The sequence below is a fragment of the Diadema antillarum genome, unplaced genomic scaffold (assembly GCF_040938485.1).
Source record: "Diadema antillarum isolate AM-2024a unplaced genomic scaffold, OU_Dant_1.0 scf00000024, whole genome shotgun sequence".
NCBI lineage: Eukaryota > Metazoa > Echinodermata > Echinoidea > Diadematoida > Diadematidae > Diadema > Diadema antillarum.
In genome coordinates this window covers 1,900,219-1,913,608 of record NW_027270913.1, presented here as the reverse complement: position 1 = coordinate 1,913,608, position 13,390 = coordinate 1,900,219, and the positions used below count along the sequence as shown (strand labels likewise).

The 13,390-nt window shown below is 37.1% G+C and overlaps 1 protein-coding gene across 1 annotated transcript in view; it reads right to left on the bottom strand.

The window, feature by feature from the left end:
* LOC139732488 (ecotropic viral integration site 5 protein homolog) overlaps positions 1-13,390 on the bottom strand; it is a 117,295-nt gene that overhangs the window by 30,561 nt on the left and 73,344 nt on the right. The window contains exon 12 of the mRNA XM_071643354.1: positions 1,635-1,784. Within this exon, the coding sequence (XP_071499455.1) occupies positions 1,635-1,784 (150 nt within the window). The remainder of the gene's footprint in view (positions 1-1,634; positions 1,785-13,390) is intronic.

Sequence of the window (13,390 nt, the reverse complement as noted above, 5' to 3'; positions counted from 1 at the left end):
CTGCATTGACTTTGGCATTCTACAACTCATGGCAGAGTAGTAAGACTACATGTACATAATTTAAGCTGGATTCACAACATCTACAAAATTTAATTGTGTTATCATCAGTCATCGGTTTGGGTTGCCAGTATGTAAAGTATTTCCATAATTCCCTTTATGTCTTGTTTAGATCAGATTTTCATCAGATAATGGGTCTACTAAAACAAGATTATCCTTTTTCATTCATATATTTCAACAAAAATTTAGAATTAAATAGACAGAAATGCTGTGAAAAAAAAAAATATTGGTTTCTTTGGAATACATACATACTGTATGTTTACATACAAATGTACTTTTATAGTGCTCTGAAAGTAGCAATGCCAAATAAATCTCTGTAAAAATTTTATAAGCTCATATTTCATCCTGGTCAGTGGCACAAGCAGGATTTTTGTGAGAGTGCAATACATGTCTTTGAAAAAGTGGTTATATAACAAAAATGATACTGGACAAGTTTTATGTGCATACAGTATCTATGCCATCACACAGTAGTTTTCAATGTAATAGTCTGCTTTGCTGGTTTAATGGTAGTGTTTCAGTCATTAGACACATGTAACAATTTTGTTCATAAGTCAATTAAGGTGCAATATGTGAATTTAAAAATGGCAAGAAACATAAAGGGGCTACAATATATGTTTGCTCGATGAATGTTGAACCCTGGTACCTTTAGCCACACAACAATCATGTTGAATATACATATCATGTAGCAATGTAGCTGGCATATGGGTTGGTGCTTGGAATGAAATATACATATATTTCTTTTTCTCAGAAATTCCATAAAACATATATCTTACTTAACATCATTGACTGTTTTATTTTCTCTGGGACTGATGGTTTGGAAGGAAATTCAACAGATGGACAATATCAAACTCCCAGTGAATGAACTTAATGAAATATTGTCATATGTGCCAACACTCCATAAACAATTCAAGGCATTGCAAGTTATAACTTACACAATATAAATTTTCAAATGAATTTAATGACCTGACTTTCCCTCATCACAATTACATAATTGTACATTTCTTGTACACATTTGAACTGAAAAAAAAAAACCTGTACATGTTAGCTGTCAAAAATATAGATTTTTGCAGCATCAGCATTGTTAAAGAGTCATTGATTAGTTTCTCTCAAGCTATCTTTTTAAAGCAAAAAATTAAGATTATGTTAATGTATGATACATGCAAACGAAAATATTAGAAAAAGGGTTATAAAATAATCATCATCTCTCATAAAGAACCCTGAAGTGAAAATCAATGGCATGTAATGAAGCAAACTTGTGCTTATTGTGATTGAGAGGCATTGGAATAAGAGAGAATGAAACATATAAATAATGATGATTACATTCTGAGGGGGGAAAGAGGATCAATGGTGACAAAAATCAAACTTAAAAAGCAGTGCACATTACAATCATCGCATACTTTAATGTAAATGTAACTTCTTCTTTTTTTCCAAATACAGATTGGTGCAAATACAGTGGCATTAGAGAACATGTTATTGCTGTTGTAATATCACTCAGACTCAAACGTCTTTATAGATCTGATATTGGTCAATTGTAGTTCCTCCATATACTTCATGTTCTCTTTCATCGATGTGTGTACCTTTTCGAGCCCATCTATCTTGCTGTTTAGAACCTTAAGCGTTTCGGCTGACTCCGCCTCTTTTAACCGGACAGAGATCAGCTCATCCTGCAGCTCCATGACGACGGACTCAACCTCTTTGTCCAACACCGAAGTATGCTCGTTCTTAGCCTGATGATGCCCGCACACAAACACATGAACAAACAAATACATGAGTAACAAAAAAGGATGAAATAGAGATAAGGCCCAATGAATAAATGATGGGGGATTAACACACACACACACACACACACACACACACGCACATTTCAAGTCTATGTTCTTTCTTTCCTTCGTACCATTTACATTCTTCATGAGAAATTTTCAAGGTCATAATAATCTAATGACAAACGGACGAAGCATTTTTTAAAATCTAGTTTTTAAGGGGAAAATAGGTTTATGTTATTTAATAAAACTGTATTGTAAATGGAAGGAAATTCATAATTCACTTATTTATTAAAGTATCAAAACAATTCAAACCATTTTTAAATTTTCTTTAGGTGTCATTTGAATACTATCCTTTTGACAATACACAGACAAGAGATATGAAGTAAACTGCTTTTTTAGAAGCCATATAAAATTGTGTTTGTGGGTTGGGAACTTTTCAAACTTGTTGACAAACATGGGGGCTTTATCAAATTTGAATTCTCTATCAAAGGAACAGATTTTCACTTTCAGGGAAAAAATAAAAACTGAAGTTGTATGTTTACAATCATGCAAAATTCTTGCATTAAAAAAGGGATGGTATCTATTGGTGGAGATGAGGACTGAACTTTAAACTCTTTTTTTTGTGAGATACTAAGAGACCACTTATGAAATGTTACAAAGCATACCATTCTAAGAGGATTTCAAAGTTTATTTGAGGAAAATTGGTTTTGAAATGGCTGAGATATATCCAAAAACAAAGTAAAACAATGTAAGCAATCCTAGCAAAAGGTGGGTCCCACCTTTTATTAGAATCATTTGGATTTGGACATATCTCAGCCATTTCAAAACCAATTTTTATCAAATAAACTTTGATTTCCTCATAGAATTATATGCTCCTTCATATTTCATACCATGTTTCTCATTGTTTCAGTACCAACAATGTTAGAAACCTGAAGCTAGGTCTCAACCAAAAATACAGCATTCCTTTAACATACGCAATGAACAGACTACCATGTTCTTTCTTGTACCCAGAATTTGTCATAAGTGATGGCTGGGAGAATGAAAGGTCATCTTGTTCAAGTTTAATCTTCTTCCCAAAGGGCAATACACCTTGTGTGGTTAAAATTGGAGCATCAGAATAATTGGTTCAAGGGGGAGTGGGGAAGGAGGGGGGGGGGGGGGAGGTGGGGAAGGAATGAATTTTCTCTTAACTGCCAGAGCCTCACACATTCCATGGTCTCGGTTCGATCAAAGGCAGATAAACAAAATGTGTCCACATCAGTTTGTATGAGCATATTTGGCCTTGACAAACAGACACACACAAACAAACACCCCTGCACTGATATTCCCATTCAAACCGTGCATGTGTTTTGCTCTGTTACACACAGGATAGAGCCAGCCTGGTTTACAGGCTGTAGGCCTCCTTTTCCTGAAGTCTCAAGTCAAGTTTATTCTACCTAATTTGTCTAGTTTTGCAGTCTTGGTTGTTTGACCCAAATAATGACACAGGGCATTATTGCCATATCAACATCTGAATCATTGTTTACAGAACACAAGGGAAAGCTGTGTGGAATGAGGGAAAATAAAATGCTCCACGGCTTGTAAGGTAGGCTAACACTGTCAACATCATTTGCTGTGACAGCCATAAACTAGTCTGGATTCAAGTCTGCACCTGCAATGTCTACAATTATCACTATCCTTTATAATGTCCATTGGTGCCATAATCTCTCATTTCATCAGTATAAAGATTACTGAGTATGGTATATTAAAGCGATCAGCACGAACTGTTAGATGAGAGACTATACGGCATTATATTCAAGGTTCGGTTTCTGGTTTTCTGTTTTCCACTTTCTGTGCTTGGTTCTGTTTTTTTTTTTCCCCTGCTGCTAAGCTCAATTTAGCATGATGGATGAATCTTTCTCTACCCCTCGGTACAGTACTAAGCTTGGAAGACTTTGTGGGCAGATGGATCCGTCCTTTGTGTGAGAATATAGCAGAGTATATGCAGCTCATTTGAATGGGAATATCAGAATCAGTTTCTTTTTCTTCCTGAGGCTCTGGATGAAATCATTAACATAAATGAAATTGGGTGACTGCATGAATTAATTGAGATTAATGTATATATCTGGAAGTAGGTTCTGAGCATGAATAAGTGACTATAATTCTATGCCGTGACGATGATTCGATAAACTTCATAAAGAGATAAGGTGAATGATAAATATATGAGTATGACATTAAATACCCTGGTTGGATACATTAAGGCTGCATAGTCAATATATTTGGCCTTTATGCAAAATTAACTATAAAATTCTTCGAAATATGTAGTCACATTCATTTTTATATGTATTTGCAGAGTATATGCTTTATATACAAAGGGAATAACATAGAATACTGAAAATATTTGTGAAAACCAACATAAGAAGCAAACTGAAAGCACAGATGGAAATAATACAATACTCCAGCATGAACATATAATGACAGAGATGATTTCCAATGCTAAACTAATGACAGACTTGAAATACATTAGTAAATAAAGGGAAAATGAAACATTTGACAATGAAAACGTAATACGAAAAGAATCATGCAGCATTTTAATACATATGTGTGCATAAACACAATATTAGCAGTTAAGCATACTAGCAAATTGGGGTTAAATATTTCATGCACAATCACCAATTATGAAATGTCTAGGATTTCATGCAATGAAGTTATGACTATAATAACAACAATGATGCACATGTAGGTACATGTAGGCAGTGGAATATACAATTGTATAAAAAAAAAGATCAATAGAAGATGCATTGAAGTTACCATGACAAACTTGCTCTACAAATTCAAGTCAGTTTGCCTAGAAATACTTTCACAAACTTTGTAGTAAAATGCCCCTAAGGGCACATCTTACAGATGTAAAAATAGCTATAGATGAGAAAATGGGAAATGCTAAGAACTAGCAAGCAGAAAAATCACATAAATTGTGTACTACAAAAACAAGACAAAACAAAACAAACAGACACTGAGGACTGGAATAAACATGAGCCTGGCAACCATTAGCATCCAAAGTTCGTGGAGACAGCAGCTGACCAGTCAATATAATCCACAATTTTGTATGTCTTCTTGAGATGAATACTGTACATTACAGTGCCGACCGCGGGAAACGTCACGAAAACCCCTAGGGCAAATGCGGGAAGCCCTTTCGTCCGGGCGTACTAGGTAATACGCGGGCGTTTGGACGCGTACAGACGAGGGAAGTCGCCCGCACTTTCACGCTCGTCTAAACACCCGCATTTGCCCGAGCGCTCCAGCGCGGAATTAATGATATGAAAATCAAACTCTCCCGTCAACCATCGGCTACATGAAGGAAATTAGTTGAAATCGATCCGCGAAAATCTTTTGAAAAGTATCAGTAATTTGCCGGATGTTTGCTTTTACGTTCGAAAGTAAAATAATAACCATAACATTCAGCTCCCGAATATGCTAAAGCAAATGTCGAATGATCCCTTTGACGTTTGGAAATGAATAACAATAATACTCCGTACGATGATTAAATAAATGTCGGATGTTTGCTTTTACTTTCGGAAGTAAATAACAATAACATTCATCTCCGGAAGATGCTAAAATAAATGTCGGATCTTTGCTTTGACGTTCGGAAATGAATAACAATAATATTCAACTCTGTACGATGATAAAAATAAATGCCGGATGTTTGCTTTTACGATCAAAAGTAAATAACAATAACATTCAGCTCCGGAAGATGCTAAAATAAATGTCGGATCTTTGCTTTGACGTTCGGAAATGAATAACAATAATATTCAACTCTGTACGATGATAAAAATAAATGCCGGATGTTTGCTTTTACGTTCAAAAGTAAATAACAATAACACTCAGCTCCGGAAGATGCTAAAATAAATGTCGGATCTTTGCTTTGACGTTCGGAAATGAATAACAATAATATTCAACTCTGTACGATGATAAAAATAAATGCCGGATGTTTGCTTTTACGTTCAAAAGTAAATAACAATAACATTCAGCTCCGGAAGATGCTAAAATAAATGTCGGATCTTTGCTTTGACGTTCGGAAATGAATAACAATAATATTCAACTCTGTACGATGATAAAAATAAATGCCGGATGTTTGCTTTTACGTTCAAAAGTAAATAACAATAACATTCAGCTCCGGAAGATGCTAAAATAAATGTCGGATCTTTGCTTTGACGTTCGGAAATGAATAACAATAATATTCAACTCTGTACGATGATAAAAATAAATGCCGGATGTTTGCTTTTACGTTCAAAAGTAAATAACAATAACATTCAGCTCCGGAAGATGCTAAAATAAATGTCGGATCTTTGCTTTGACGTTCGGAAATGAATAACAATAATATTCAACTCTGTACGATGATAAAAATAAATGCCGGATGTTTGCTTTTACGTTCAAAAGTAAATAACAATAACATTCAGCTCCGGAAGATGCTAAAATAAATGTCGAATGATCCCTTTGATGTTCGGAAATTAATAACACTAATATTCAACTCCGTATGATGATTAAACAGATGTCGGGTGTTTGCTTTTACTTTCGAAAGTAAATAGCAATAACATTTGGCTCCGGAAGATGCCCAGAAAATGGCAGATGATTGCTTTTTACGTTTGGAGGTGAATAGCAGTAACAGTCTGCTCCATATAATAAAATAAATGTCGGATATTTGCTATTACATTTCGAAATGAAGAACAGTAACATTCAGCTGCGTTTGATGGTAAAGTAAATGTCTGATGTCTGCCTTGACGTTCAAAATGAAAAAACAGTAACATTCGGCTCCGTACGATGCTAAAATGATTGTCGGATGTTTGCTTTTAAATTTGGAAATGAATAACGGTAATGTTCTGCTCCAAACGATGCTAAAATAAATAACAGATTGTTGCTTTTACATTTGGAACTGATTAACGGTATCAATCGGCTCAGTTAGATGCTAAAATAAATAGCGGATGTTTGCTTTCACGTTTGGAAATGAAAAAGGATAACATTCAGCTCCGTAAGATGCTAAAATGAATGTCGGTTGTTTGCTTTAACATTTGAAAATGATTAACGGTAACATTCGGCTCCGTAAGGTGTCAAAATACTAGTAAATGTTGGATGATTGCTTTTGCGATCAGAAATGAATAACGGTAACTTTAGCCTCTTTACAATGCTAAAACAAATGTCGGATAAATCAGATAATTTTGCTTAACATTCGACGTCGTGCGATACCAAGTTGATTGCATAAACCTTCGACACTTCGTTGCTGCTCAATTTTATTTGATCTCGACATTATGGACGCTATACCTATTTGATTTAATTGTCCTTATTTTATCAACTTTCGACATCAGCCGCTACTTTATAGTTTTCTCGATCACTAACGTCCGACGGTATGACCTAATCAACTTTGGACATTGGTCGCTATTTAATAATTTCATCAACCTTACACATCGGTAGCTATTATTCCGATGTTCGTTATTCCGAAGGCTCTCTAGTCCGAAGATTCGTTATTCAGAAGGTATATTGTTCCGTTAATTTCATTTTCGGATTCATGAATCTTCAGAATAACGAACCTTCGGAATAACGCCACAAACGTTCGAATTAACGAACCTGTAGGTTTAGGGAATTTGTGTGTTTCGAATTTAACGACCCTTCGGAATTACGAACCTTCGGAATATTACGAACAGCACCCATCCGATTATCAACCTTCGACATCGATCGCTGCTTACTGATTTTATCAACCTTCGACGTCGACCGTAAATAACGTATTTGATTGACACTTTCGACGTCGATCGCTGCACATTAGATTGGCAAACCGTCGAAGTGTCGATCGCTGCCTATTTATTTACTGGTTCCCCAATTTCTGACTTAGTTACTGATTTAATCTACCTTCAACATCGGTCGGTCATTATATTGTAAGTGGCCACTTATTGTCTCGAGCTTGATATTTCCCAATGGCGTCCACGTCTACACACACGCACATAAAAAGAAAGAAAAAGATCTGAGTCTTAAAGGTCTAACGAGGCGTGAAAGTCCTTGTGTGATGCTTTTAATTGTGTCATTCACAATAGTGTCACGGTCCCTAAGATGGATGAAAGAGGCGCAGATCTTAAGAAGCCACTTGAGTTGAAGTTTAACACCGTCTGTCTATTCTTAAAGTACACGATTTGTAGGGGAAAAAAAAGACAAAGAGAGGGAGAAAACAAAGAAAACGTAGGAGAGAGAGAAGGGTATGGCGAAACCACCAGAGTGGCATTATGTAATCAACAAAGCTGCGTTTAACTTCACTCGAGTCCCCGAGAAGTGGTACTACACGTGCATGCATAATGTTTATCTTGGATACATGTACTGTAGGTACCCTTCTCTCCTTTCATGATAAATTGTTTATACGTATCACATAACTATGTCAATGCATGTTTACGTCGCAATTTGTCCAATCGGGGTTTTCCCTCTTTAAGGAGTGCTTGCTTTCCAAGAAAAAACAAAGGAGGATGAAATTAATGATTATGAGCAAAACTGAATGCATTTAAGCAGCGGAATCGCGCTACATCAATAGCACTCCAAAATCTTCGAGTGATCCCGGAGGTCACTCCGAGTGAAAATGAACATTTTCACTCAAAATTCACTCCAATTTCACTCTAAATTGACTCCGTTTTAAATGTATCCACCCCTTCAAGTGTGAATGTTTTCATTTTTTTTTTTAGAGAGAAAGAGAGAGAGAGAGAGAGTAGGCCTACTGTGCATTGGAATACGAATCTCTGCTGTGCAGCGATATTATGATCGCTATAAAAACGATCAGTTCGATGAGCAAAGCACGTGCTTGCCCTGCCAGCAGTGAGTGCGCCATGTGGTTCCAACATACTCATCTTGTGTGCCCAGCGTGTTTTTATCACAGAACTCTTGTGTGTAGAGTTCTGTCGTTTTTACGTTATGGTCAATTCATGACGTGTGAGTGCTTCGACTTGACGCCTGTGAGATTGACAGGTGCCGTTTACGAGAATAAAAACTGTCAGTAGTGACTATCAATCCCAAAATCAGTTGCTATATAATAATCAGACTAATTACTTAAATGTAGAGTTACATGTAGTTACATGTATTTCGAATGACAATGCGCACATCCCCTTTATCATCACACTTTTGATATGGCGGACAGAAGGCCGTTAAATTTCATTTCAACGATTCGATACAATCATAGCTTTTAAAAGGTCCAATTAAACAAATTGGATATGAAATCACGGTTACAGCTCGTTATTCCGAAGGTTCGTTAGTAAGGTTCTTTAGTCCGAAGGTTTGTTAATCCGAAAATGAAATAAGGTTCGTTATTCCGAAGGTTCGTTAATCCGAAAATGAAACAAAGCTCGACTTACTTCGAAGGTTCGTTACGGACCCTATATCATTTCGGATCCTATATCATTTCGGATCAACGAACCTTCGAGATAACGAACCCTATTTCATTTTCGGATTAACGAACCTTCGGAATGACGAACCCTATGTCATTTTTGGATTAACGAACCTTCGAAATAACGCCGCAAATGTTCGAATTAACGAACCTTTTTTCGTTTTCGGATTAACGAACCTCTATGGTTTAGGGAATTTATGTGTTTCGGATAAACGAACCTTCGGAATAACGAACCTTCGGAATAACGAACAGCACCCGAAATCACAACGTCTTTATCTTGTTAAGATATAAGACAAAAAAAAAAAAAAAGGTCCCTCAGTTCATGAACTTGCAATGTTTCTTTATTGCGTGTGTTTCTAGCTTGTATTTGGCACTCACGGAATGAATGCGCGTACAGTATATGGTAGGCTACATACTCGTGCTCTTGTTGTTGCTGAACATTTCCCCTTCACAGTGATTGTGTGGCATGATCGTTCAGTATGTTCAGATGGTGTTAGTGCGTTGATTAAAATGTTACCACAATAGATGCACGTGTGCTATAACAACGATCTGAGGTCTTTGCTACGCGCTGCTTTCTTGTTTACAAACATTGAATCTTGGTGAACTTAATTCACTATCGTCCCCATGCTAACATGCAAAAGAAGAAAACGCTTTTGTTCTTGTTTATGTGTACCATGCAGTGAACAGAAGGTAGACCTGTAAACTGTGCCGCTAGGCCCTAGCTGTAGTTTGCACTTTGACGGATTGTCACTGCTCGTCTACTATTCGAAGCGAAATGAAAATCAAACTAGAGATCTCGTGCTGTATACTTTCTCGTACTGTGTACTATATACCATATTTAAAATGCAATTTGTGGTAGTACTTGTCAACGCTGTGTTTTTGGCTCAAACTTTTCTCTCTCAAACTTACTTGGTTACGCAGGGGCGGATCCAGGGAGGACCGCAACCGGCGCCCGCCCCCCCCCCCCCCTTTATTTTTTTTTTTTTGTTGTTGAAACAAAAGAAATGTAAAAAAAAAAAAAAATGGGGGAGGGGTGCGTGCGCCCCCCTTTAATTTTGTAAACGCGCCCCCACTTTACGGAATTCCTGGATCCGCCCCTGTTACGGGATAATACCTATCAGAATTGTGATTTTGGTGCAAGCTGCATGGCAGTATTGATTTTGAGACACTTCTATGGTCCGTCAGCACCTGATTCTCTTTATGTGACGATGTGCACGTGAAAAGCATTCAAACTTTCCCATGTTTTTGCTCTTGCGTTAAAGGCGTATTAATTCACCACGTACATGAAACAAAACCCCCATAGTTCTGAAATGTGAGTTATAGGGATAGAAACAACCGCTGGAAAAAAAAAATTGAATCCGTATGATCGAAAATACAGTACACTATGTGAACGGTTACAGTTTGCTATTCCGAAGGTTCGTTAATCCGAAAATATGAGGTTTGTAACTTGTTATTCCAAAGGTTCATTTATCAAAAAATGAAATAAGGTTCGTTATGCCGAAGGTTCGTTAATCCGAAAATGAAACAAAGGTCCTAATTCCGAAGGTTCTTTACAATCTATAAGAGAAATACTGATATCTCCTTATATTCTAGGCTTTATTACAAAAAATTATGTAGGATGCTTTGCACAACGGACCTATTATGCATCACATGTGATATCTAAAACATCTTTTAAATCACTGCTCCCAAAGGTAAACATATGACCTTTGTGTATCTACTCGTTTGTGTGTATGTGTGTGCGTGTGTGTGTGTGTGGGGGGGGGGGGAATAGTTTCCTCCTTCTTCTTCTTTTTTGTTAGAGTTTATCTTAGTTGATCTTGATACAGTGTACCTCTTTCGGTGCGCCCTTTCTCTTGTTATGTCACTTCATCTGTTTCTACATTTTGAAGCAAAGTAATTTGTTCAAGCATTGTGTATGTCCTCGTAACCGTAATGTGTCATTTTGCTGCGATGAGTTGGTTCTAGTAGGCCCTATTATCGCTGTGAGATGTAATTTTTGTAATAACGTGTTGAGAATAACAGATTTTTGTTTCTGAACGAAAGGAAAATGACGGAATTGTTTTGATAACCAATGTGGATGACGTGTTGAGAATTCTGATTCCTGTTTCTGAACGAAAGGAAAATGACGGAATTATTATTTTGATAACCAATGTGGATGACTACCTTCTATAAGTGATTTTGGTGTGAAAAGAGAGTTTGCTCAAAGAAACGCTTCTCATGAATGGTCAACGAAACAAAATACATCATACAATGCAACGTGACTCGCGTGCATTTAGCAAACGAAATGTCTAGACCTTTAAGTTCAAGTAAAATGCATAAAACACAGAATAAGAAAGCAGACAAACTAACAAATATGGAATTAATGACCGCAGACGTAACGTAGGAAAACCTGACACCTATGCTTGAAGAAATTCCCACAAAAGCAGAGCGCAAGATAAAAGAATACATGTGCGTAGTCCATACAGGTCGTGATGCGCTCGGTCGAAATGCGTATGTCGCAGTAAACGAAATTTTAGGCATGTCTACACATGTATATATAAATACTTGAATTCTACATACATTGTATAGTTTTATCTTTACAATAATATATAAAACAACCCCTTTCCGCATCCCTAGAAGTCATAAAAGAAAAAAAAAAAAGAAAATCGCCCTTAAAGTTCAGGTTATGTTCAAGCTCACAACCCGTTCCCCCCCCCCCCCCCCCCCCCATGATGCAACAGTCCTGCTTAGCGACGGCGTTAACGCTTCATCGCACACACATAAATGGCGACAGCTTGGGTGTGTGAGAAAATTCATTCTTAAATGGATGCACCCCCATGGCACTCAGGATTATCACTGACCCTCCTATGCCTTTTGTCTATCCACCCTCCTGCTTTAATCCCCCTCCCTTCACCTGTTGGCCTCCTTGCCCATGACCTCCCATCCTCTCCTTTTGTTTTCTTTGTTCCGTGTCCCTAGCCTGTCCCTGACTGTTCGTGTTGTGTGAACTTCTTTATAATGTGATTGCTTTCCCTGCCTGATTATCATTTTGCCTCTGACGAAGATTCTTCTGGAATCAAAAGCTCAGGCCCCTTTAGAGTATAGACTCCATTTTACTCCTTTGGCACGCCACTGATATTCGATAAGCAGTTTTCAGCATTTTTGTGTTTGTTTGTTTTGTTTTTGTTTTGTTTTGTTTTGTTTTGTTTTTGCTACAGATAATTAGCCAATCACAAGACAGATATAATTCGATTCTAACCAATACCAAAATACGGTTGCCTGAATGTAAACTTTGGTGTGTTTGTGTTGTGTGTCGGCTGCAGTGTAGTTTGAAACAACAGAAACAGAAAAAAAGAAAGAGGCACGCAATGTGTGCTATATACGAAAAGCCTCATTTACCGAGAAAGTTGATCGCTTCCATTCTCCTCCCATGGCATGTTGTTGTCAATGGAAGCTAAAGAGAATGCTTTTAGCAAGTATACCAGTACCTAAAGAGGACCTGAGGAACCCGTTGTTTTGAATGCTGTGCTCGGTACGAGTTCAAAACGCAGTCGAAGTTATCAGAATGCCATTATAATAGAACTGATAGCTCTATAGAAAACTTGTTTAGGTCAGTAAAGGTTGCTGTAATGCAATCTTTGTGGAATTGACTCATTACATCTGAGCATTTTGAAAAACGTGTAGAGTACTTTCGTTTTGCATATAAATGTTAAGAAATAGTTTGAACTATGAAAATAAAAAAGTATGGTTACTTCAACGATGTTGAATAGTTCGATTAGCCGTGATGCATAAAGTGAATTCATGAATTCATCTGACTAATCCTTACCGATTGATGATCACTTCTATAAGCCAACAGTTAAGCTGAACTGCTTTGGAGTGATAAGACAGGTAAACGATGAAAACTTGGTACATGTTGTATGCTATTATAATTATTATAAAATCCTGTAGCCAGAACTGATTTTACGATCATCTTTAACCTTTCAGAAAGTTCCAGTTTTCAACTTAAATAGTAGCGATAGCTTGTAAGAGTAAATTAGCATCCCTCTGACTATTTTTGGTCAATATGCATACTCTTAACCCTATTCTAACTGGGTGGGGGGGGGGGGGGGGGTCAAATGGGTCAAATTGACCCCCCCCCCCCACGTTTCGCGTCACGATTCTGCAACGCGCAAAGATTTTGCCGCGTCGTTTCACAACTTTTTTC